Here is a 27055-nt window from a genome sequence, read left to right on the forward strand (position 1 = left end):
TCCTTTTCCATCTATACCATGGTAAGTAAGTTCAATTCACAGTCATATTAAAGAGGGGGGATGAAGTCCCAAAATCACCACAATATTTTGCAATTTGACTCTCTTCCAGCCGTGGCGGGAAGCAAAACAAAAGGGGGTTTTGGTTATATCAACCCTACATAGCAAAGGCTTAAACCACTACTACTTTGAATCCGATTCCAAAGGTTTGCGTTATATGATTGTTTGTTTGTGATTTCTATTCTTTTTCTACATTATTTTAGGTCCTCGTTTTTTCTACATACTCGGGAACTGTATTGGATGGTAACCATTAGATAATTGCTGCAGGGATTGTATGTCTTATTCAATTCCACTATTATGTCAGGGCTCTATATTGGTTTGCTCTGCATGACAATTGGGGATGCAGGGCAAGAATCTCATTTGAAAGAATCCCTTCTTGAGCAGTTCAAGGGAATGTATGGAGATGCGGGGAGAACCTTCTTTATCGACCAAGTCGACAAGTTAAGAAGCCCAATCAACAACAATGTTGCCACTGTTGCCCTCTGTGTGATTTCAGTCACTATCCAAGTCGGCTATCTCTGGTGTATATATGCTGATCCCAAAGAGGTTGAGGAAAGGAAGATATGCGAGATTTATTGCACTAATTCGAATCGGTACCGGATTATTTTTAATCATAGTTTGTTGTTTCATTGCATGGAGGGTTGAAGCAAGAAGAGTAAGTTTAGTTGAAGCTGGAAGATTTGTTTTCATAAAGAAGGGTGATGGCCTTATTATGTATCCTTATTGCATAGACATGACCATATTTTGGTTAGTTCCCCAATTTTGCTTGCTAGGGTTTATGGAAGGACTTACAGAAGGTGGCCTACAACAGTCCTTTTATGACCATGTTTGTGCAACTGATCAAAGGCCAGATAGTCCGACTGCAAGTGACTTACTGACTGGACTTGGAACACTACTTGGTGCCCTTTTCACTTCTGTTTCTGCATCAAGAAATTCCTTTTTTTGGAACCCTACTTGAGAATCGCTACTACTATAAGAAGATTCAATTTCCCTTAGATGATGACATTCTCTTGAGATTCGATAAGTATTACAGGATTTTGATGATGGTGAGCTGTTTCAATATTTGTTTCCACTGTAGCATCTCAACTAGGTTCAAATTTCCAAGGTACAGAACACAAGCTGATGATGAAAGAGACCATACAGATCTTGAAGCTCCGCCACTAGAAATAAGCTGCAGAAAACCTCCATTATTAGAGAAAATCAAAACTCTGGGTAATATGATACTTGAAATTATTCCTGATTTTTTATTTCGTAACTTAAGATTCTTGAAATGTATATCCTATTAGTGTCAGAGGTTTGGAATGTAATTGCCACCCCCATTAATTAATTATTATTTTAATTCCTGCTTAGCTTAATGGGCATTTACATAAGCCACTTGGGAAACTTGCAAATGTCTGATGGATCCAACCATGAGTTATAAATAATACTGAAGTAGTGGTTTAAGGCTTTGTTATGTTCTGCAGATCTAATCTGTTTTAAGGGAATAGGATAATTTAACTGGGAATCTCAGAGTCAAGATAACACATGTAGACTTCAGTATTTGCCTTGTTATTATAATCCGATACAGAAGTCTATTCTCATATAGACACTTGGATCGGTTTCCTATCTCATGCTATATTTGAGTAGCTCGATTAGGGTTATAATCATAAAGCTTTGACCTCATAATCTGCTCCCCCGCCCCCCAACATGAACGCACCATTAAGATTTGTATATGAACAGAACCAAATCCCAAAGTAAACAACATTTTGCTCATTTAATCCATCAAAATTTACAAAATCAAACAAAGAGAATTGATTAAAGGATTTTCTCCCCATATTAACATACCTATAACTCAACCAGAAACATGTTTAAAAAAAAAAATTGCCAAGTAAAGCAAAACCATATTTCTTACATCCATAAAACCCTAAAATAAATAACCGTTCGAATCAAAAATTAACCACCAAACCCGTAGAGTGTTCTGCCCTGCCTCTTTAGTGCATAAACCACATCCATGGCAGTCACGGTCTTCCTGCGAGCATGCTCGGTGTAAGTAACAGCATCACGAATAACGTTCTCGAGGAAGATCTTGAGGACTCCTCGGGTCTCTTCATAGATCAAACCACTGATACGCTTGACACCTCCACGCCTCGCGAGACGACGAATTGCAGGCTTAGTGATACCCTGAATGTTATCTCTCAGCACCTTACGATGCCTCTTCGCTCCTCCCTTTCCTAATCCCTTCCCTCCCTTGCCTCTCCCTGACATCTTCGCCTAATCGTCAATCTCTGTCTCTATCTGATGTGCTGTGTTTTCTTGTGCAAGCAATGTAAGATTTGGTCGTCCAGGTGAAATTATTTAAAGCTTTCTATGTTCCACGAGAACGGAATTAAGCCGTCGGATTGGGGATCCATCCGTGTCGACGGTTCAACTATCGGCTTCTGTCCGTAGGATTGGTAATGGTGAGTTTCTATTGGTCGAAGACTGTTGCCTGGATCAAACCTTTTGGCTCTTCTTCTCCCGCGCTTTGAGATTTGTTTTTTTGACATGTTTAGTAATTAAGTTAAGGCTAAAAGGTCGCGTTACGTACGAAAAATCAGCTTGACGGTTCGTTCTTCCATTGATAACCATTGATTTAACTCATCCAATCTCAGCCGTTGAACTATTTACCTAAGACCGGCTACCACCTGATCTCTCTCCGCCCACTTCCCAGTTCCCATTGCAACTCATCCCTTCTCGGTGACATGCCGCTGCAACTCATTTTTCCGTTGACGACCTCCCTCTTTTCCCACATTGGTTTTTTTTCTCCTGTCCCCAAATATGCGTAGTGGAGATGGTTTAGGAACATTAAGAAATAATCTTCTTTTGCATGATCTTGTTACACTTCTTGATGATTAGATCTCAGAATACCTAGGGATGTAAACGGATCGGATTCGGCTCGGATAGTGCTATATCCGCACCCGCATCCGATTGGCTTGCGGACCGATTTGGATAGTGCTAAACGGATACGGACACGGATACGGATCGGATATTTTATCCGTTTACATGTAAATATAGCTTTTCGGATAGCTATAGCCTATCCGTATCATTTTAGCTTTCGGACGGATTCGAATAATGCTAAACAGATACGGACACGAATTTCAGCTATTCATTTACATCCCTAAGAATACCCACTTTGAAGTTGAACTTCTCACAGAAAAATATAATCTAATTTTCTTTGCGCTTCAGCTCCTAAGTCTAGTGTTTTCATATTTGATTCAATCTCTCCAATTTGGGATGAAGTTTATTGAAACTCTAATCACCATCACTCGGTTAGGTTTCTTCCTTTGATTAAAAAAAAAATGATTCTTGGGTTATCGATTTTGGGGTAGCATTATTAGAAAATCAATGTGGTCGAGAGGGAAGGGAACGAAGGGCGTTGATGGTGACTAAGGTACCACCATAGAAGAAAGGGCTTTCACCGACTATGCATGTGTAGTCAAGAAGAGGTGTGTGAGCATCAATGAACGACTCCCAAGCCTTGAGAAATTTGAACCGTGTAAAAAATCGTAGCTTCAACAGGAGTGATTATAGGGACAGAAGTTAAATTGGAAAACGAATTTGTCCAAGTGACTCCTCGACTCATCAATAAAAGATTTAGGGAAGGCTTCGATGGATTATAGGGAGCTGCAGTCTGTAGAGAGCTGGGTGGGGAGGGTATGCACAAGGGAGAGAGAGGTGGAGCAAGGCAGGAGGGGAGAGAGAGAGAGCAGTGACTCATAAGGCAACAACCGTAGTAGCTAGGAACCGGTCATAAAGGAAAGTTGATTGAATGGCTGAGATTAATCTCATGTGAGATCTACGGTTAAATGAAAATATTTGTATAAATAAGATCACAGTGCGTACGTTCTGCTACCACTCACCCTTAAGTTAAAACGTAATAACAACATTACCCCCTATTTCCAGGACTTGTATCTGCTCCATTTCCTAGGCAGGTCCATTTTCCCAAGTTCCTCTAATAGAGGGGGCAAAAATGATCACCCTACCCCTACTTGAATGCACTAGCCAGGTGAGGTCCAACTAGGGTGTCAACCAGTCAGGCTCGGTCGGTCTTGGTCGGGCCTAGTCGGGCCTCACCAATTTTACAGGCTGCACCGTGTTCGACCATTTAGGCATTCAGGCTTGCCTTGGGCGGACATGGTACAGTTTCATTTCGGTAGGTCAGTGTTCGGTCTTTAATTGGGGCAACCTTATTCGGGCTAAATGAGCCTAAACCGGATTTAAAACTGGCTAATGAGCCATTTAACTCTAAACGATCTCTAAACGGTGTGAGTTTACTAATTGACATGCAACCAGAATTTTAAGTTCAAACCATCACACCGTTGGGCAGTCACAATACACCTCAACTCAAAGTCAAATAAAGCTTATCCCAACTAAAATAGTAGCACAAAACCGAATAGAAGCAGGGGGAAAAAATAACAACACAACACCGAATAGAAGGCACATTTAACAAAGTAATTAGAAGGGGAAAAAAAATTTGCAACACAATACCAAATAGAAGCACATCTAACAAAGTAAGATCTAAAAACTAAAAACTAAGCCTCATTTCACCTACGTTAGTGTATCTAACCAATAAATGTCAAAGACCAACAAAGAAACAAACAAAAATCGAAAATTTGGAGGGAAGGGGAGCGGAAGTTTATAAGTTAAAGGGTCGGGTTGGGTCAGGTTGTAACCAGTCGGTCTAAGTCGGGCCTGGAATCGGTACGTTCGATCGAACGCCCGACGGGCTAGGACCTCACACTGGGACCGCCCGAATACTAAACGTGTCGAGCCTAAGCCGGACACGTTTGGTAATCAGGCCGGGTTGGGTCGGGCTTTAGTCGGGGGGGCTTGGTCAGGGCTGCCGAGCCGGGCCTGGAATTGACACTCCTAGGTCCAACCCCCTCTATTAGAAGAACTTGGGGAAATGGAACGGGCAGGAAATGGAGCAGATAAAAATACTTGTTTTCGTAAAAGCGCAGTGTGGTGCAATTTGGGGATTTTTATCTTCTTAGATTCCCTGCCCGATACAGTTCGTACAATTCCTCTCATAGGGGGTGGAAATGACCACTTTATCCCCTACCCGAACACACTGCCTGGGTGGGATCCACTCCCCTCTCATTAACGTATCAAGTCACATTGCAATTCGGCAACATTTATTGAAGGCGTGTTCAAGGAAATCTAATATCAACCAAACGAGATGATTATCTTCTGATAAGCCACTTCGCATTTAAGGCATGTTTACGTAAGTCGACCAATCTTGAGTTGCATAAGGGTTAAAAGCCCCATCATGTCACAACACATCGTCTCAATCGTCTATAAAGGTCAGATGAAGACACAAACAAGATAAGCCAGATGGAACTCAATCCTCAATTCTAGAACCAATTCTTGATGTAAATCAACTACGATCAAAGAACCCTGATTTAGTTCTATATTTCTTCTTGAACCTGTCTCTCCTTCTTGACTAGTTATCTGGAAACTAATTTCGGCATCAGAGGATTACACAAGAGTCTGTTCCGATTCACCTCATGTGTCCTATTTCTTTTGTGCAGATTAGCACATTCGACGGCCTGCGTCACTTCTTGTGTCCTATTTGAAACTTACAATGAAAAATATCAAAGGGGTAGAGGACCAAATTATTGTTTCAGAAAGTTTATGCTTGTTCCTCGAGACTAAGTTACCCGAAAAGTTCAAATAGAAGGTGGGAAAGTTTGGTAATTTAGGGGATCCTCGTGCATATGCATATCTAAGGGCATGTATTGGCCAAATAAGAATAAAAGAGTTCAACAACCAAAATAGATGGGCATCTAATCCATCTCTTAAGTGGCTCATGTCCCTAGACTCCTCTCAAACCTGTACACGAAAGGATGTGATTAAAACTTTAAAAAATCAATATTCATATAATACCAAGATGGAACTTCCTCGAAAGGAATTAGAAACCGTCCAGCAAGAACCTAAGGAAGGATTCACCACATACTTGATGTAGTTCAAAAAGAAGGCTTCATTAGTGGGCGACCGACCAACTAAGAGTAAAAGTCAGAGAGATAGAAATGAATGTATTTCCCCAACAGTTTGTAATACAAGAAAAACGCAAACACATCATTAGACCATATTATTGAACTGATAGAGCACCAAATATAATACAAGAACTACTACTACTCAGCCTTATCCCAACTAAATGGAATCAGCTACTTGGATCCATGTTCTACCATCAACTCAATTTAAAGTTATTTATTATACATGGCCTAATCTATACATATCTTTCCTCACTTCTTCTCCTTCTCCTAGGTCATTTTAAGTCTTCCCCTTTTTTCAGTTCTTTCAAAGTGAATCAAATTTCTACCAAAAAAAAGGTGAATTAAATTACTCCTTCAGACTAAATCATCCAAACTCCAAAGGCCTCCATTGAACAAAATCATGCCACCACAATCTATTTTCTTACAACCTACCATATATCAAAACCATAGTTTGAGGAACCAGTGTCAGACCAAACAGATTGGTATCAATGGAGACCGATATGATTCCAAACCAATCCCCATATCTATGGATCAGTACAAAAAAACAATGGTAAAAATGTTAAAAAAAAAAAACCAAATTTTTTAACAAAAACAGTATTAAACTCATAAACCTAACCAATCCAGACCGATACAAACTGATCCGAATCTGTATCAGCAGAAAACAATAACGTATACTACAATCCAGACTGGAACTACTCAAATGGCTACTTCCTCGAAAGTTTTGATTCAAACCTTGTCCAAAATTTCACATTCACCAGGTTCCCCACAGCCTCTAGTTTCTGATTCTGTGCAAAGGTAGAAGAAGCTAATAATATTATTTTACGCAACACCAAGTTACCTTTCCCTTCCTTCCTTGTCCTTATTATTTTATCATCCCTTTCAAAAAAATCTCTGTTAAATGATTGTAAATCCCTCCTTGTATCGTTTGTTATTTTATTCTACCAAACTACTTGAAATTTATAATTAATTGCCAGATTATCATTACCTTCCATGGATGGACCCAGGGCAATCCCAAACAAGGTTTTAGAACCCATGATTGCACCACCAATTACTGGTCCTGAACTCATCTACCCAATCTGTTTGATACCTATCAGCTGGATCGAATTATTGATCCCACACTCAAAGTAATAGTCATATTCTAAATTGACATGGAGGCTCTAACATCAGCTTGGAACTTTAAGCCTTAATCCACAAACCCATTTGACATGTAACCATGAAAAATCAACTTTATGTACTCAGATTTCCTCTTGATTCTAGAGATAGATGAGAATGAGCAGATATATTGCAATTTTAACTTTTAAGCAGACAACTGCGCTGATATAAGGGACAATGTTTCAAAGCGACTATATTACAAACGATATACTGCGAATCAGAAGAAGAACAAAAGTGTCACAAGTTAATAAAGAATGAAAGTCACTGGAAGCACCCAAGTGCTAATAAAAAATTCTTAGCTTAAATAACAAGTTAACAACCACATCAAATACCAATCCTTAACCTGCATTATCAAACATTGAAACATTTAACCATCGAGTTTTAAAATCACAATCTGAGATGTTCTCTGTTACGAAATGACATTTCTCTCATCTAATCCACCAAAATTTACAAAATAAAATAAAGAGAGATGACTAACGAAGTATCCCCAATATTAACACCTATAACGCAGAACCAGAAATAAGTACAAACAAAATTGCAAAGCGAAGTAAAACCCTATTTCTGACCTCCATAAAACCTGTAACACTAACCACCAAACCCATAGAGTGTCCTGCCTTGCCTCTTGAGAGCATAAACCACATCCATGGCGGTCACGGTCTTTCTGCGAGCGTGCTCAGTGTAAGTAACAGCATCACGGATAACGTTCTCGAGGAAGATCTTGAGGACTCCGCGGGTCTCTTCATAGATCAAACCACTGATACGCTTGACACCTCCACGCCTCGCCAGACGACGAATCGCAGGCTTAGTGATACCCTGAATGTTATCTCTTAGCACCTTACGATGCCTCTTCGCTCCCCCCTTTCCCAATCCCTTCCCTCCTTTGCCTCTCCCTGACATCTTCGCCTAATCGCCTCTCTCTCTCTCACTCTGATGTGCTGTGTTTTCTTGTGCAATGTAAGCTTTAATGGTCCAGGTGAAATTATTTAAAGCGCTATCTGTTTCTGGAGATTTGTGCTTTTACCAAAACAAAAAATCTGTTGGTAGAGAACGGAACTGAGCCGTTGGATTGGGGATCGATCCGTGTCGACAGTTTATCTGTCGGCGTATGTCCGTCGGATTGGGAATGGTGAATTTCTATTGGTGGAAGACTGTTGTCTGGATCAAACCTTCTGGCTCTTCATTTCCCGCGCTTGCATTTTCTTTTTTAAACAAAGAACTTTATTGAAAAAATCTCTCTTCATAAGGAAAGGCATTATAACAACCGTCACTAGCTCACTCGTTGCTAGGCTGTGTAATTCCCTGAGTGGCGTCTTGCTATGGAGGATGAACTGAATGCCCTCGTTAAAATGGCACATGGATTCTTGTACCCTCTTTGTTTATGTAAAATGTCATTGGTTGTAAGTTGGTTTTTATAATTAAACGTCATTTGGATGATTCTATTGAATGTTACAAAACACGTTTCGTTGTCAAGGGGTTTTACCAACAGCCCCCGCTTTGATTTTGATGAAATATATAATCTCATTGTAAAATCGATTGTTATTCATATTGTCCTATCCCTTACAGTTATATATGCTTGGGCTGTCTGCCAATCGGATGTCTCTAATGCATTCCTCCATTATGACCTTGTTGAATTTGTTTACATGATTTAACCTCCTGAATTCGTGGCTAGTTCTTTACCCCAATATGATTGCAAGCTTCGCAAGTCCTATGGACTTCAGCAACAACCATCAAAAGACTTAACAAAAAAACACATCAAAAGAAGAGCTAGGGAGTTAGGAGATAAATGGGGATAAGTTCCAATAAACAAATTTATGATGACTAGAGCCGAAATTAGCCAAAGATCATAATTGAATTTGCCTGGCAATAGACATACACAAAACGCAACGATTCAAAGCTGAGTCCTCAAGGATAGATAATCCAGAACATTATTAATAATTCTCCATGTAACGGAATGAGAACTTTGATTAAGAAGGTTTATCAATATAAGATAGTCACCCTCATTGATGATGGCAAGGAGATTCCTTAAAATAGCTACTTGAAGAGTCAACCTAATCACAAGCGCTTCAACCAGAATTTGTCACAAAACATTTTTATCCTTTGTGAAAATGATGTGGTAATATAATAAGTTTAATGTGGTAATTTCAGATGAAGGTGGGTGTGAGAGAAAGAGAGACCGGGGTATGGTCATGCAGCGGGAGACAGAGTGGGAGAAACAAGGTATTATGGTCCGGCAGCGAGAGAGGGTGAGGGTGTGGGTATGCGGGTTCAACGGCAAGGACTCGGCAACCTTTTATAGTACTATCGCCTTCGAATCTACAAGTATCATTCTTGCAAATCAATTCAAATAAAAAAATATATTATTAGAAAGCAGTTTTCTGTACGGATGTGTGGCCTATACCAGCACTCTTATGTGTCTATCTCTTTCCTCCTTAAAAAGAGATAGATTCATGAAAGTGTTGGTGACTTGGTGTAGACAGAGATCTTTTTTTCATATTTTTTTAACTTCTTCAATACTCTGTCTCTTTTTCTTCTCTAAGAATAATCTCGTTCTCGTCCTTCACCAGTAGGCAAATCAAATTAAAGTAGCATCTACTACTTCTCCAGCTTAATTTGCTGAGGCTAGACCAACCAAAATCTAGACAAGGAGGCAGGGATACAAAGGATTGATTGTGTCAGATAATGCAATGGGTTTGGGGACATTACTAGAAGTGGCCATCCTCCTCCCACAGTCCCACCTATTAGAGTTTTCCTTGGATATGGCTGTGGGGTAAGTAATTAACAGAAGAAAATCACAATTTCCGTTTCATTTGTTGGGTGATGTGATTTCATATAACTTTTGGATGGTGGTGGTGGTTCATGATTGACGATGACGACGAAAGTTGAAACTGGAAATTGGTTTGGTTGTAAGTTGAATTCTGGATTGATTTGTTGCCGACGATATTGGGATACGTCCCTGGATTTATATATGCCATCTACGTACTGGGAGAGGACATCTTGTTGTGCTTAAATTGAAACAAGAAACATTGGCCAGGGGCCCAGAGTTGGTGACGGAGGGGAGAACTGTAGGAGACAGGGGGAAGGTTGTTCTGGAGCTACCTGGGGTCTGCAACTAAGAGCAGGGGAGGGAGAGCCAGAGAGGAGAGTGAGGGGAAGGGGAGCTGAAGATGGAGAAGAGGGGAGAGGTAAAGCTAGAGGGAGAGAGTAAAGGAGAAATTACAACAAAACCAACAAACCAAAAGAGAATACAAAATATAATTAAGAGTGAAAAAGGGAAAAGTTATGGTTACAACAGAATTGTCTCCATCCTTTTAACTTAAAACCCACAGCCAAATTCTACCTGTCGGAAGTCTTGGGGGTAGAGGACTCTGCAATGGAGAGCAGACCCTGGCCTTCAACTAGAGCTCCAAAGAATGGTTGAAATTCCAGAAACTGGGGTATGTCTTCCTCATCTTCTACTGGTACTATCTTCTCGTTGTTTAAAGTAGAAAAGAGGCTTTCAGGAGTTATTGAGCCTAACAAGGGGGTTTCCCTGGTGGTGAGAGAGGATTAAAGAGATTCTCATTGAGAAACACCCTGACTAGAAATTGAGATTCCGAGCCTCTGCTTCTGAGAACAGAACCCATACTGCTGTAAATGCCCAGTATGATCACCATCGTTAACAACCCCTTTTACATGTATTGTGGGATGGTCCAAAGATTGAGCTCCAACGAAGGGAGATTTGGAGAAGGTTCTCCCATGGTCAATCCTACGTCCACTCTCTATATGCTTTGAAAAGAATCATCAATGGGAAGGAACCAGCATTCTTTTCATGAGTCTTCTGTTTTATAGCTTCCTCTCTATTCTAGGTTTCTTCTACAAATTATCAAAACTATAGATGCAGTGATCAGAAATTTTCAACCAGTTATCCAAGCTTATAGTGAAATTACCCTTAAATCTGATATGGGATTAAACGAAGTGCTACCTTCTCCGTCTATACTTCCAAAGTAGTACTGAACAAAACAAACCCTACAATCGAAGTGCAAAATATAATATTCTCTGTAATAAGAATTAGTAAGCGTAAGCTCTTGCTTGAACACATTCGATTAAAAGGTGGGTTAATCAATTAACTAACTTTAATCCTAATCTATAGCAGAACAGAGATGTTTCATAGGCTTATCCTAAAAGAATCAAATTCGAAAACAAAATACACCTTGATCCGTCGAACTTGATTAGGAGAAGATTTCAGTTGAATTGCCAAAATGTTACAGTGAAATGTATCAATGAAAGACACTTCTCTCGCTAACCTCAAATTGACTAATACAATTTCTTCACTTTAATACACATCGACTTAAACGTCTTTCCCCTACCAAAACAAGCAAAACTCAATGAGATATTGAAAAACCCTAACCCTAACCTCCAAACCCATAAAGGGTCCTGCCTTGCCTCTTAAGAGCATAAACCACATCCATGGCGGTCACAGTCTTCCTGCGAGCGTGCTCTGTGTAAGTAACCGCATCACGAATAACATTCTCAAGGAAGATCTTAAGAACTCCTCGAGTCTCTTCGTAGATCAATCCACTGATACGCTTGACACCACCACGCCTCGCGAGACGACGAATTGCAGGCTTTGTGATGCCTTGAATATTATCTCTCAACACCTTACGATGCCTCTTCGCTCCTCCCTTTCCCAATCCCTTCCCTCCTTTGCCTCTCCCTGACATCTTCGTTTCACTCTCAAACAAAAGGATCTCCTGCAACACTGCAGTTTCTCACCCTGGTTTTCGAAATATGAAGCTTCTATGGTTGGGAAAACTCTTTTTTGTGGGTGTGAAATGGTTGGAAGAACTGACTTATATAGCTTTCATTATTCCTGGCTAGTGAGTTTCAACCGTCGGATTGGGGTTCGATTCGCGTGGAGTGCTGAGCTTGAGTTCGGTCCGTGCGATGAGAAATTGTGAGTTTTAATTGGTGCAAAGAACCGCAACAAGGATCAAAGCCTGGACAAAGAAGAATCTCTCTCTTCTACCGCGCTCTCGGATTTTCGAACTGGGTTGCCTGTTGACCTCACCCTAACTACGAGGCTGTCCCTCGCCCCAACTAACTCAATCCGAGCGTGATCAGAGGAATCGGCATCCATATCGGCCTCCATCGGTTCGTATCAACCTAGTATTATATGTGCTCTGGATCGGTATCGGCTTCTCTCGATACCAATACAAATAGGTTGATTTAGTTGATCCAATACTGATCCTTAGAGCCATGTATCCCAGATTCTAACGAGTTCTTGTACCACAGCGTTTCTAGAACATTTAAAAAAAGTTATTCTAAACATTAAAATGATAGATGGAGAACTTGAATGGATCTAAAATTTTACCTATGATCCGATGGTATGGACAATTTATCCACTAGGGTGGGGATGTTTGGGTCCATTAGGCACTGCCACAACATGTAAAAGCCACTTCAATTTAAACTGATACTCAGTTGAATCCCTAGTCTTTAATTGGTTATTAATTGTTTATTTTTAATTGATCATTAGATTGTCGTCTAAGTTTTTTGAAAAACATTGATCTAGTTTTAGCACAATTAATTATTCCACAATTGAAAATGATTGATCAAGGTTTAATTTCTTGCAATCACAATCATGAACCATGCATGTGTTTTAGAAAACTTGGCCTAATCCGATCCTGTTTAACCCTTTTCTGGAAGGTTATTTATATAGATATTAATTCTACAATATGGCACATTCAATGGGGCTGAAATTTTGTGGATTTGTAGACCTAAGATCCCATTTAAACATGTCAAGTGGCAAAATGATTCATATAAAAATTTAAGATTACCAAGAAAGTGCATGGACAATTGGACACACATATATGAGAGGGTATGTATAATTTTTTTTTTGGTAAAGAGAGGGTATGTATAATAACTCTATATATAAGAGGATATTGAATTTGAAAGTGACTAATCCAAACCATTCCCTAGATATCCTTGGAATGGAATTGTCACAACATTCTTTCACATGGCAAAACTTGGGGTGTTCATCTATGAAACCTCTCCAAATGTATTCGACTGGAACAATTTTTTGTTGTAGTACGAAGGGGGAATTGGCCCAAAAATTGGATAGGGGTCAAGATTCAGCTGGGCGCCGACGGCTGATTCAAGTGCCCCCCGAACTGCGTGAAATGGTTGCCTATTACACGGCTCACTAACTCTGCCTGGGGTTGGGGTACCTATTATTCGTTGGAGGTCCAGGCACATAGAGCCTCGGTTTGCTGCGTGGACTTCCTATGCATTTCCTACAGAGTGGAACCCAGCTCAGTTCTATCGAGCCAAAACGGAAGATTCGCCGGAGGCAGACGGACAATGAACGGTAGAGTATAGTCAAGAGGCTTTCTTGTCCATAGAGGACCTAACAGAAGACCGTATAAAAGAAACTTTTAAACTCATTTAACCCTAATTTTCTTGATTTGATGTTCACATTTACCTCTTTAGTGTGTTCAGAATATTACCCCCGTCAAAAATTAAGTGTGCTTAGAATAAATAATGGCTATGAGAAACTATCAAGTATCAACAACAATTGTTTTCATTGGGAAAAAATTTGCTACTTGATTGCGTGGCTTCTTTGTCTGACACATAGCGCACAAAAGTACCGCCTTATCTCTCATAAAATAAAAAATTCATATATTTTGATAGTCTTGCATGCCTTATCATTGGATTATTATCCTCTCCAATTTCTTCAACTTGGCAGTGCGACAATGCTAGGTGGAGATACCGACACATGATAGCTTGGACATCCAAGTACTGCCATGTGTTCAAGCTGTCACGTGTCAACATCTCCACCTAGCACTGTTGCATTGCTGAGTTTTAAGGAATTGAAGAGGATAATTTTCCCTTATCATTGGGCCCAGGTGCAAGCTCTGCAGACCAAACATCGATCTCTTGGTTTTCTGTTTTTTCAAGTGGTCCGGTCCAATGCGCTACTGTGTGAACCGGAATCTCAATATATGTTGGAGAGATTCTGCAGTAACAGTATTATAGCGTTTCTTCAATCTTTTAATTTTATTTTTTGGTAAAGTTGTGTTTGTTCACTTCCGCAGTTTATAAACTAGCGAACCCAGATTCGGAGCTGCCCTATCAGTAAATGCTTGTCTCGGTTCTCGTCTTCCCTCATCACAAGCGCTAAAAAGAGGTCAGATTCAGGCCATTGATCTCTCTCTGTATGGCGAACCCATCGGGAGTACCCACCATCACTCATGTTATCTTCGATATGGACGGTCTCTTACTGGGTAATGTTTATAAATGCTTCAGTAACTTCTTTATTTATTCTCTTTCAGTGGGTTCTGTTTGGATTTTTAATATCTCATAAGCTAAATCTATCCAGAAATTTGGATTCCTCTGGATAGCGAGAACTTGTGTCATATTTTAGCTATATTTTTACGACCCAATTGACCATACATAGATTTCGAAGTCCATGGTGCTTAAGAAAACAAACTAAAATGAGAAATTAGGAAGAATTCGTGAATGATCATCTGGGTTTACTTCAGTCATCGTTCAGTTGGCCCAGAGTTTCGTAAGATACCTCTTCCTTCACCCATCTCCTACGATCTCTCAAACAACATTACCCCACTCATGTTATCTTCGATATGGACGGTCTCTTACTGGGTAATGTTTATAAATGCTTCAGTAACTTCTTTATTTATTCTCTTTCAGTGGGTTCTGTTTGGATTTTTAATATCTCATAAGCTAAATCTATCCAGAAATTTGGATTCCTCTGGATAGCGAGAACTTGTGTCATATTTTAGCTATATTTTTACGACCCAATTGACCATACATAGATTTCGAAGTCCATGGTGCCTAAGAAAACAAACTAAAATGAGAAATTAGGAAGAATTCGTGAATGATCATCTGGGTTTACTTCAGTCATCGTTCAGTTGGCCCAGAGTTTCGTAAGATACCTCTTCCTTCACCCATCTCCTACGATCTCTCAAACAACATTACCCTCAAAAGATCAACTGAGTTACGGACCACATGAAATCCACAAACAGATTTTGAAGTCTACCCTGATTGAATCTTTAAGAAAACAAACCGAAAGTGTGAAGAGGAAGAAAACGGTGACAGGCCAACTGGTTTAGTATCTACTCTGCTCAATTTATTCAGTGTTTTGCAAGAATCGCGTAGAACAATCTTAATCATCTTCCTTCATCCATATCCTACATTCTCTCAAACAGCGTTTTTGGACTAAATTCGGACAGGTTTACCGAGGTAGAGACCAAATGAAATCCACCAAGTGATGTGAAACTTATGTCGATTCACATTCTGACTCAACCTACTACTCACTCTGCGTACATTAAGACCCTCTTTAGACCCGCAGTGGCGGGAGCCTCGTGTATGAGTACATCTTTTTTTTAGGGTTCTCTGAGCAAGCGGCATAGGGGAACGCACTAGTGAGTTGCTTAGAAAGCCCTCTCCCGTATATAAAAGAAGAAACCCAACTGAAAACTTTTCTATTTTGTAAAGTCAAGACAATTAGGAAACTAAATCCTATGTTGCTATCTCCTATTTAATCTAGCCAATAAAATAAAAGATTACATGTTATTTATCCCAAGAAAGAAAATAAATATGTACCAAGCACCTTTGGACTAAAAAGTTGGGTTGGGCCAGTTTTGTTTTGGCTTGGGCTTCCACAGCAGGTTGTGCCGGTCCAACCATGTCAATGCTACTGCACCAGAGTCATAGGCCAGAAAAAAATCTTCGTCCTGATGGTGGAAATAGCTGATAGTGATGGAAACCATTTGTTCAATACAGATCACTTTGTCTGTATATTCAGATATCTAGTTTTGGTTTTTCTCATTATACTTCAATTGTTCAATGAAATCTTTAATATTACTTAAAAAACAAAAAAAGAGGAGTGATAAAAACAACTGTTCTATTCCTTCTTATTTTCAGTGTGACTGTTCTAGATAATTAATTGCAAAGATTCTACTTTCTATTCCTTGTCTTTATGGATTTGTCTTCGCTTTGAAAAATTTGATCTGATTGGTTGTATCTAATATTGTAGACACGGAGAAGTTCTATACTCAAGTCCAAGAAATTATACTAGCTAGATACAATAAAACTTTCGATTGGTCTCTCAAGGCAAAAATGATGGGGAAGAAAGCATTGGAAGCAGCAAGGGTGTTTATTGATGAGACAGGAATAAGTTCTCTTACTCCGGAGCAGTTCCTTGAAGAAAGAGAGGAAATGCTTAAAAGTTTGTTCCCTAATAGTGAGCTTATGCCAGGTACTGTTTTTTAGGGGAATGACATTATCTTTTGATGTTCATATTGTGATTTATGTGTAGAATAGTTGTTGATCCAATTGTTTGGAGCTAATTTCTATGGATTCTTAATTTCTCTCGCAATGCAACATCAATGGTTATTTGTGCCCAATCTTCCTTATTGATGTTATTGTACAATCATGATTAGTGTTTTTTCTGAGAAGACAAGTATCACATTTTAAAAAAAAAAATTTGTTGTATGATCATCTAAGAGAACGAGTGAATGTGGCGTAGGGAAAATGTTGGAATAGTTACTGTTTTTTGGGGGAATGACATTATCTTTTGATGTTCATATTGTGATTTATGTGTAGAATAGTTGTTGATCCAATTGTTTGGAGCTTCTCAAATTTCTATGGATTCTTAATTTCTCTCGCAATGCAACATCTATGGTTATTTGTGCCCAATCTTCCTTATTGATGTTATTGTACAATCATGATTAGTGTTTTTTCTGAGAAGACAAGTATCACATTTAAAAAAAAAAAAAAATTGTTGTATGATCATCTAAGAGAACGAGTGAATGTGGTGTAGGGAAGATGTTGGAATAGCTCTCCCCATGACTTGTTGGGATGGGCACTGATAGTTTGTTATCTGGACTTTTCTTCAGCCTTTGTGATGGAGTACCCGCGTCTTGCATGTATTAATAAGCAAATGAACATTGACTCAGCATAAGCACCTAGTTTTCAGGGCATAGGGCAACCGTTTTACTTCAGCCTTTGTAATGGCTTGGTGAAGATATCTGTTGTGAGAAGGAATTCCAATTTTGACTTCTCCTTCACTTGCTCTCTCAAGAAGTGATACCGGATGGCTATATGTTTTGTTCTTGAATGCATCACCGGGTTCTTGGAGATGTTGATGCCATTGGTATTATCACATAACACTGTGACGGGTTGGCTATGCTCAATATTGAGGTCTCTCAACATATGCTTCATCCATAACACTTGTGTACAACAAGATGTAGTTTCTATATATTTTGCCTTTGTTGTGGATAATGAGAGTAATTCTTGTTTCTTACTGTGCCAGGCCACAAGATTGTTTCCTAAGTAGAATGCACCTCCACTAGTGCTCTTCCTATCATCCACACACCCTGCCCATTCTGCATCTGAATAAGCTGCCAGAGTGAAATCCTTGCTCCTAGGGTATCATAAGCCATGCTCCATAATCCCTTTGAGGTATCTAAATATCCTCTCCATAGCTGCAATATGACTCTCCTTTGGGCTTGCCTAAAATCTGCCCACCATACAAATTGCCTGCTGAATATCAGGCCTAGAGGCTGTCAAGTATAGTATGCTTTCTATCATTGATCTTTACATAATGTGATCAATTGATGAGGAATCATTCTCCTTGCTCAACTTGCAACCTGTCATCATGGGTATGCTCACAAGCTTGCAATCTTCCATGGTGAACCTCTTGAGCATTTCCTTCACATACTTAACCTGAAATATGAATAATCCATCTTTTAACTGACTGATGACTGATCTGCAGGCCAAGGAAATATGAAAGCTCACCAACCATGGACATCTCAAACTCTCTCTACATTCTCTCATCAAGGTCCCTGCACAGCTCATCTCTATAGCCTCCAAAAATGATGTCATCTATAACCGAGGAATACTAACAATGATAGGTAATCGGTAAACACAAAAACAAAGGTCAGATATCACCCATGGTAGACCGTGCTTGGAGATATAGGCTTGCTGGAAATCTTTGCAGAACAGTAAGAGGAAGAAGAAAAAAAGAAGAAGAAGAAGATGATGGATGGGGGATATGACCAGGGCTTCACCACCACTGGCCTGGGGGAAAGGCTTCACCACCAGTCCCAACGTAGGATTGCTCTTGCTTCACCACAAGAACTGCAGCTCCATTGAAGAAGACACTGTTTTTCAATACTCAAAACCGTGGGCCTTGCAGCCCTTCACCTTTATTTATAACGAGCATACACATTACAAGAATAGAAACTTCCTTTGTTGGGGAGTAGCTTGGCTACCAAGCAATTTTTAAAAAGAAACTAGACAATGAAAATAGAAAGTCCTACTTAGCCTAGCTATTAACAAAATAAAAACTAATGAAAATAGTAACTAGAGATTTAGAAACTCAAAGATCTTGGCAGCTTCAATATCTCCCATGCGACTAGTCTATATGGGCCCACAAAAGATCTTCATGAACAGTACCACATGAACCGTACTGCTGAATAGTATCTCGTGAACAGTAACTCTTCCTTGAACTGCATCAAAGATCGGTTGGATCTAGGCAGGAAAAAGATATGGAGAAGGGGTTGCTAATTCAGACTCCAAGCAAAGATGCAGAGGATTGTTTCTGTGGGAGGAAAACCTAATTGCTTGTTGTTGCTTGAGGACCTGCTCTTGCTAAAGTGCCAAGTGTGCTTAAAGTGACTAAGGAAAATAAAGGGAGACTCTTCTTCTTTTTCTTCCATCATGGTTTCTAAGGGGTTCAACAAAGCTCTGTATTTTGCTTGAAGACTTGCTCTTGCTAAAGTGCCAAGTGTGGTGACTATCCTGAGGCTTAAAGGAAAATAAAGGGAGATTTCTGACTATGAGTTTTAACCCAAGACCTCCAGCATGGGAGTAGCATCACATTCTTTAGAAACAACATATGATAAAACGTCTTTGATAAAATTTCTACATGACATGTTATGGTTGGAGGAAGACTTGTATATCTAATAGATACTTTATCACAGATTTTCCTAACTTTTTTCTGTTCTCAATTTCTCATAAAAGCCTCAATTTCCCAATTGAAAAGGACTGGTGCTAATGCTAGTTTCAATCAAATTTAAGTATTTAACCATAAAATGTCCATATGGGAGCAAATATTCTAACCTAAGAGTGGGCTACTTAGTCATAAGATTTCCTAACTTTTGTCTGTTCTTAAAAGCCTCAATTTGCGTAAGTACCTTCCCATTATTTAAAAGAAAGGTGTTAATGCTTGTCTTTTATCAAATTTAGCCATAATTGTCGAGATGGGAGCTTAGTCATAAGTTTTCCTACCTTTTGTCTGTTCCCATGTATATGCGGTGCCATCATTATGGCACTGCATTTGTATATTTTTTTTGAATGAGTTTTTTGCATAAGGTCATTGGTGCTGTAGTTAATTTAAATGTGCTATATTTTGATTTCACATGTTGTTAGCCACCTTATTTTTATGTTTTTTGCCCATTCAATTTCTTTTTATTGGTGAAGTCTCTTTACTCATTCTAGGCTTCTGTTATTTCTATTTGCAAATTTATATCTAATTTCATGTTATCCTTGTATTGATTGAGTTATCACTTTGGTGCTGTATGTTTAAATTCACCAATATCATAGATTCTGTTGATTACTCAAATGCTTATAAACTGAACAATAGTACCCGTGTCATGTTTCAAGACTGGTTTTCTCTTTTAGCAGCTTTGAGTTTTAACCCCTTTTTGTATTAGTACTCAAAACCGCCTTGTAATTGGGAATGCATTTACCCAATGCAGAGTTCATGACTAAAATTTAATCTGTTTACAGGAGCCACCCGTCTGATCAAACATCTACACGAGAATGGAATACCTATGTGTGTGGGAACAGGGTATGCTTGATCTTATTGATTTTCTTGTTTAGTTCATAGAATATTTTACATTATTTATGAAGTCAATCAAAAGAGTTTTACTTACCTTCGGATATGTGCACAGTTCTCATGCACGGCATTTTGCATTGAAAACTCAGAGACATGGTAAAATCTTTTCAATGATGGACCATGTGGTTCTTGGTGATGACCCAGAAGTTAAGCAAGGCAAACCTTCTCCAGATATATTCCTTGTTGCGGCCAAAAGATTTGAGGTATCACATCTTCATGAGTGTTGCAACAATGACAATTTACTACTGCAATGGTTTTTTTGTTTTTGGTATATTTTTGGACAAGGATAAGTCCCACCCAACCCAGAAACCCCTAAATCCAACCCCCTTTCCCATGAGGTGGAATTTGATCCCAGCTCTCTGCCATCAACAGCCAGGGACCTAACCACCAAGCTAAGGGTGGTACCTCAACTCCTGTTCTGCTGATTGACAACTGTCACACTGCTTTCTTTCCCCTCCCTCCCTCGCCCCTTCCAAGGGTCCAGTTTTATCTTGGTACAAGAGCAGCTATGTTTATCTTGTTACATCAACAGCTATACTTTGATGTCAATGGGAAATCAAAACTTCTTATAATAACTTGTGCATGATTAGGGTGGTACTGTGGATCCTCGTAAGATTCTTGTGTTTGAAGATGCGCCCTCAGGAGTTGCAGCAGCTAAAAATGCTGGGATGTAAGTCACTTGTTTAGCATTCTATTACAACCCCAGACATTTGTTTAGCATTCATTTTGGTAGACTTCCTAAAGAGATATTCAGTTGGAACGATTTCACTACTATATTGCTTTATTTCGTGTCATCACGAATAGCATTTGGCATCAAATGGCATGTAAATGAAAGAAGAATCTTCCTTGCAGATCAAGTTTATGTTTATAGCAGAGAAAAGTCATTTGAAAAAGGGTGGAGGGGTGGGATTAGAAACATTGGATCTGTATCATGGTTGGTGTAATTCCATAATGTTTTTTAAAATGGACACTGAATGGAGTGTCACAGTTTTACTACAACACTGATATGAAGAGTTTCCAATAGTAGCTTTAGGAAGCTGAGACCTTGGTATGCCAATACAACTTGAATAATTTAGTCTTTTTAGTGTCCAATTTGAACAGATAATCGTTACAATAAAGGGAATTGTATGAATGGGACATAATATATCATTCCTGGAAAACTGAATATGCTCACTGTATTTTTGTTGGTATGAGAATGCCATTTGAGGTGGCATGGCCATGTTCAACGAAAGACTGGGGATGCTCCAGTATGGAGGAGTGATTTGATTCAGATTGAAGGATCTAAGAGAGCCAGAGGCAGGCCTAAAATTACCCTAAGAGAAGTGGTGAGGAAAGACATGCATAGCTTAGGGCTTCTATCATGTATGTTGTCGAATAGAGCTGATTGGAGGATTAGGATCCATGTAGCCGACCCCATTCAGTTGAGTTAAGACGGAGTCGTCGTTGTTATTGTATTTGTGGAGGGCAAGGATCCATGTACCTGACCCTATCTAGGTAGGATATGGCTGTCTAGTGTTGTTGTTGTGTTCTTTTCTGTTTACAAGAATCCATGTAGCCGACCCCATTTAGTTGGAATAAGGTTGAATTGTTGTTAGTGGATGAGCCTTGGCGCAGTGCAACCTGTTTGTGGGTTCAAAACTTGGAAACTGCCTCTCCTGTGAAGCAGGGGGTAAGGCTGCATACATTTGCCCCTCCCAGACCCTGCAGTAGTGGGAGCCTTGTGCACTGGGATGCTCTTTTTTTAAGGCTGTTGTTGTTGTTGTATTACCTCCAGAGTTTAAATTTCTCTCATTTCCAACCATGATATGTTGTCTTGACTCTTGATAATATTGTTATTTCTGGCATAAAGATACATGTGATATATTCCAAGAAATCTTAGTAGAAGTGTAGAACAGGTTAACCTAATGTACAGCTGCAAAGAATGGTCCCATCATAGTCGACCCAACTCCAAAACCAGTGAACAATATGAAGCAAAATTATAAGGAAGAAGAAGAAAGCCTATCTATTGTAATGTATTTGATGGAATCAATACTTCCCTAAGGAACGTTTAAGATTCCGACCCAACATGCAGAATCGTAGGGCTCAAAAGCAGCAGGTTAAACCCCAAAAGTAATCCCCAAACTTGGGTCACATGTAGGTAAGTAGTATTACTTCAATCCCTCAAAGTAGGTTGATGATCTAACGGGTGAATTCCAAGTTATTAACAAGGAACTGAAATAGAAAGTAATGTTCCAGACTTAGAAACACCAATATAGCTTCAATTCCCAATGTCAGAACATCAAAGCTGGAACAATTTTCCCACTAATCAAGTAGAACATAACATATAAAAATCAACCTCATCCAATGGACTGAATCCCTGATTCACTAATTACACCAAATTAGTAACTAATGACAGAATTTAGCAACTACTTGTATCTCCGTATCCACAAGTTAGATTAAGTCATAACTAAGGTCGATGGCAGCATAGGAATACCTCTTAAAACATTCGGAATCCCATAACAATCCCGCGGCCAAATGTTGAGATATCAGTACCTCACTGTTGCAGCCCAATAATGGTAGAAAATAGAAACCGACAGGCTTGAAGAAGTAATGGCAGGTCTGGATTCACCTCCTGGTTGACCTACTTGTGTGTACAAGCAACTAGATGCCTTAGTGGAACATTGAACAGCAACAATCATTCATTGAAAGAGTGTATTGATGCAGAAATCAAAGGAAAAATACAAAGAAGAATGCAGAGAGAAAAGGGGATGTAGAAGTGGATATGACCAAGACCTCTGTCCTAGTACCTCTAGAACTCTACTTTGTATTCTGTCGTCAGATTTAGCTCGAACTTTGCAGGCTGAATTTTCTAATAGAATAGAGTACTTGATTGGAGTTTGAGACCATTCTGTGCTTTCTGTGTTAAGCTGTAGTAATTCTCCCTAATCTGGTTGTTTTCCTGTCCTGCTATACTATTGTCAGCTAGTTTTCTGGTAGGCTATTCTGGGGACTGGTTTCCATTAGTTGGGCAACCACAACACAGGTTCTTAAGTAACAACAACCTTAAACTCTTCATAGGACAACAAGTATTCATGCAACAGATGCCATGGGTTGTTCTTCTTGAGCAAATTTGTTTAGGGTGGGAGTCTAGTCAAATATATAATTTACCAAACTCAGTAGGAACTCTAATACCAACCAGTTTCCAGACCAGAAAACTAGCTCATAACAGGGTGGAAAAACAGGGAAGTAAAACCAGAATTTTGAGAACTTCAATAACATAACACAGGATTCTCAGAATAGACCAAGACTGTAATCGAATAATCTATTCTACTAACAGAATCAGTCTGCAGAATTTTGGTCAAGTCAGATAATATAATAGAGAGATCTGGAAGAGTCCTTGTGCCACTAGGAGAGAGTGTAGCAGATCTAGAACCAATACCATTCAACTAGAAATCTCAGAACTGATAACAAAACTTTAGAAAGCAATATGGCAGAATCTCAAACCTCAATTTAGAGTCACCACAGAACAGTAGCTAGCGTGTTCTACTGCAATCAGAAAAATGAAACTTGAACTAAAATCAGATGTGCGGCAGGCTATAGAGAACAGAAAATTCTGACCTGTTATCTTGATAAAAGATAGAAATAAAGAGGGATAAATGGCTAGGAATTCCACTTACCCCACTTAGAACCCACCAATTACACTATTAAATTCACAATAGGGAAAATGTTCTCTGGGAACAGTGGGGTGGGGGGGGGGGGAGGAAATGACTGCCCCACCCCCATGAAAGGCGGAAATCCCACCCCCTGAGATGCCAGCATATGCACACTCTCATTGGCTGCTGTGCGCGTGGGGCCCCTATGCTCCCCCATTACAATAATAATAACTGAATCCAGTCCATAGTTTCAGAAAACTGAAAGCTATATTTCATAAATTTTTGTGTAGAATTCATAAACTAAACAAGGCCTAAACTGACTTGGAATAGTCAAAACTGAGGTCTATTTGGCACTCGTACACAAACTAGGACTCTAAAACCAGAACATAGATTTATAATGAAATCTAGACTCAAATTCCTAATGATTCGAGGACTTGTTATAGCTAACTTCTAATATAAGTAGACTCTAAGCTAATCCTAAACTAAACTCGTAGTCGTAGCTTCTACCATTAAAGTGGCATATTACTACAAAAACCTCTTGGACCAAAGCAAGTTGTCAAGTATTGGAGATGTATCGGAGAGACGATAGATACGCTTTGATACACATGGATATGATATGATACCTGCAAAACTAGAGTTTTTTAGTATTGTACATCATAAATAAGCAATAAATAATGATATCTAACGAATATCAGGTTATCTTTGTCTTCGCAACATCAAGTCATTCAAATCTTCATTGGCAAGTGCAATATCAAACCTATTATTAAGTATTAAGAAGCAATCAAGCAAGAAGATTTATAAAGAAATACATGTGATCAAATCTTTATCAGCAAGTGCAAACTGTTGCTTGTTGAATCGCTCCTCCTAGATGTTTTTTTAGTGTAGACACTAGATTGTACCACTAAGGGTTCTGCAAAAAATTCGGAGTAGGAAGAAATTTTCTTTCAAAAATTGAGATTTTTGGGTTTTGGCAGCCTGTGTAATGTGTATTGAGTTATCGGTTCGATATAGTTCTGTACATAAATATTTTTGTGTATCAGTTCTGTATCGTATCAACATGGCCAATCTCGACAGATATCGGTCATATTGTATCAAGATTTGACACTTTGGACCAAAGGTCCAACATGTATAGAACCCAACTCGAGGCTTATTCTACTAAAATAAGCTCACTTCTTTGAATTATGTGGATCACTTCCATTATACAAATTGAGTTAATCAATTTAAGCTCAAAAAACTTGGGGTAATTTTTCAACTTCAGCGCAAGTTGGGGGAAGAGAACTTTGAGACCAAGCAACTCCTGGTAATTTTCCCAATCATGATTTCAAGTCCTTGGGTTTAAAGCTTAGGGTTTTTCTATTTTCTATTTATTAAGGTAGTAGCTAGAGAAGGAAATTTAAGAATGTGAACTAAAACTTGAAGTAAATGTCAAGAGAGCAGTGTCAAGAACTAGAAACTTGATTCAGTTATTCAATAAACTATCATGGAAGGAATAGAGATAAGTATGGAGATGCCACACCCTCCACATGAATATGAATCAAACCACTCCCCCTCCCCCCCCCCCCTAAAAAAAATGATTTGGACAGAGTTTATCATTGTAGCTTTGTCCATTATTTGATTTTAGCTCCCATTGGGAAGGTCACAGAAAAAGATTTTAGTCCAAATGAGAGTTTCAATGCCTGAAAATATAAACACAACAAAAAAGGAATTCAGCCTGTTTTTGGGTGTGGTTGTTGTCCAATTAACTGGTGATGTTCTAACATGGGTGGTTTTGCAGCCTGCATCATATATTTATTGTCATTTTGGGTCCTGTACCTATAACCATTTGAAGTAAAGGAGATGCAAACTGATCAGAATTCAATGCCTACAATATTTTAAATCATTTTATTGGACTTTTCTACTTGACAAGATCAAACTGTATGTCTCTACAAATCACCTTATTTGGTTTTTCCCAAAAGATTAGATTTGTGTCTTGTTACTGTAAACTGGCTCTGATTGTTGTAGTTTCATGAGATGTTGCAAGCTTCATTTTTACATTTCACTGTTTGGTTGTTCCATTTTCATGCTTAGTGCTTCTCTTCTTGCATATGCCCCCATCCCCCCTCCCTCCAAAAAAGCTCCCCCATTATTACTTTGCTCTGAGACAGATGTGCACAGCCATCTTCTTTGGAATCTGTCTTTAAAACCTTTAGAAAAGTGTAGTTACCCTAAAACTATCAAAAAGGTTCCTAGTTATTAAGTGAACATTCTAGGTCGTAATCTTTATCCATCCCCTTTTCTGATTTTTATGTTTTGGTCGCATTCAACATGCAGGTCTGTAGTTATGGTCCCAGATCCAATGTTAGATTGTTCTCTCCATAAAGATGCTGACCAAGTTCTCGGGTCACTACTGGATTTCAACCCTGGCAACTGGGGCCTGCCTCCATTCCAAGATTTATTGGTCTAAATTCACGCCACCAACTTCATGTCTAGTGCTGCAGTATAGATCTGTAGTAGTGACTGCCTGGTACATCTGCTTTTTTAGAAACATACAATAAGATTTTTTCTTTTTTTGAAATTCAAATCCAGGCTCACTACATTATTTTTGGACTTTGTTGAAATTATAGTGTAGTTTCCTGTAATCTCATTAGCATCTACATTTTTAATTTCATTTGGTGGACACAGGTTCCAGTTGACTTTGGATTCTATAGCTGCAAAGTATTTGTATGTCTGTAGTAACTATGGGGAAAGAAGGTTATAACATCTTTGAGATCACGAATGCTATAAGAACCACGATATATTTCCAAATTTTGTGGTAAGGAAATGTGTCTTCAACATAAAGAGGGCATCCATTTGATTTCATCTAGTACTACTACTACTACTAGGATCTTGCTTGAGTAAAGTTTTCTTACAGGTGAGCAGCCATGCTAATCGATAATCTGTCTGAGGCTCTATTTATTTTTATGCAATTCCCAGGTTCATTTCAAAGTAGGGAGTCCATTTGGTTTGATCTACTGCTACTATTACTACTACCAAGAATTTTCCTGAGCAGTTTATGTATTTGGCGCTTGGACTTTGTGGACATGTTATTAGAACAACTTAAAGCTGGGTTCTGACCTTATAGTCATTGAACACATTGTGATAAGGGCCCTAGGCATGTGGGTTGGTCTGGGTACCCGAACATGAGATTTTGCCATATTTTGCCTCAGTAACCTCTATACATGGAGCACTTTTTCTTTATAAATTTGGGATTTTCTTATTGACTGCACTCAAAGGTGTCAAATAATTTGTAATCTTATATTTTTCCCCATTTGAATATGATACAC

The 27055-nt window shown here is 39.1% G+C and overlaps 4 protein-coding genes across 5 annotated transcripts; 1 reads left to right on the plus strand and 3 right to left on the minus strand.

Annotated features, from left to right (window-relative positions):
* Nucleotides 1-1943: 1943 nt before the first annotated feature.
* LOC122667808 (histone H4) lies at nt 1944-18992 on the minus strand. Its single transcript, XM_043864244.1, has 2 exons — nt 18988-18992; nt 1944-2301 (listed from the first exon to the last, which is right to left on the minus strand). The coding sequence occupies exon 2, from the start codon at nt 2299-2301 to the stop codon at nt 1990-1992; it is 312 nt and encodes a 103-aa protein (XP_043720179.1). The 5' UTR covers nt 18988-18992; the 3' UTR covers nt 1944-1989.
* Nucleotides 7774-23359, minus strand: LOC122667809 (histone H4). Of its 2 annotated transcripts, XM_043864245.1 has the most exons (4): nt 23354-23359; nt 22908-22917; nt 18992-18996; nt 7774-8126 (listed from the first exon to the last, which is right to left on the minus strand). In XM_043864245.1, exon 4 carries the CDS (start codon nt 8118-8120, stop codon nt 7809-7811), a length of 312 nt encoding a protein of 103 aa, XP_043720180.1. In that variant the 5' UTR covers nt 8121-8126; nt 18992-18996; nt 22908-22917; nt 23354-23359; the 3' UTR covers nt 7774-7808. The 2 variants fall into 2 exon arrangements, with proteins under 2 accessions (XP_043720180.1, XP_043720181.1); XM_043864246.1 differs by lacking the exons at nt 18992-18996; nt 22908-22917; nt 23354-23359 and adding an exon at nt 8500-8505.
* On the minus strand, nt 11504-23360 carry LOC122667807 (histone H4). The gene is made up of 4 exons (XM_043864243.1): nt 23354-23360; nt 22908-22917; nt 18991-18996; nt 11504-11928 (listed from the first exon to the last, which is right to left on the minus strand). Exon 4 carries the CDS (start codon nt 11921-11923, stop codon nt 11612-11614), a length of 312 nt encoding a protein of 103 aa, XP_043720178.1. The 5' UTR covers nt 11924-11928; nt 18991-18996; nt 22908-22917; nt 23354-23360; the 3' UTR covers nt 11504-11611.
* On the plus strand, nt 14324-26504 carry LOC122667806 ((DL)-glycerol-3-phosphatase 2-like). The gene is made up of 6 exons (XM_043864241.1): nt 14324-14482; nt 16255-16476; nt 20013-20073; nt 20177-20324; nt 20712-20791; nt 26064-26504. Exons 1-6 carry the CDS (start codon nt 14416-14418, stop codon nt 26194-26196), a joined length of 711 nt encoding a protein of 236 aa, XP_043720176.1. The 5' UTR covers nt 14324-14415; the 3' UTR covers nt 26197-26504.
* Nucleotides 26505-27055: the final 551 nt, after the last annotated feature.

This window comes from Telopea speciosissima, chromosome 7, assembly GCF_018873765.1.
Source record: "Telopea speciosissima isolate NSW1024214 ecotype Mountain lineage chromosome 7, Tspe_v1, whole genome shotgun sequence".
NCBI classification, from domain to species: domain Eukaryota; kingdom Viridiplantae; phylum Streptophyta; class Magnoliopsida; order Proteales; family Proteaceae; genus Telopea; species Telopea speciosissima.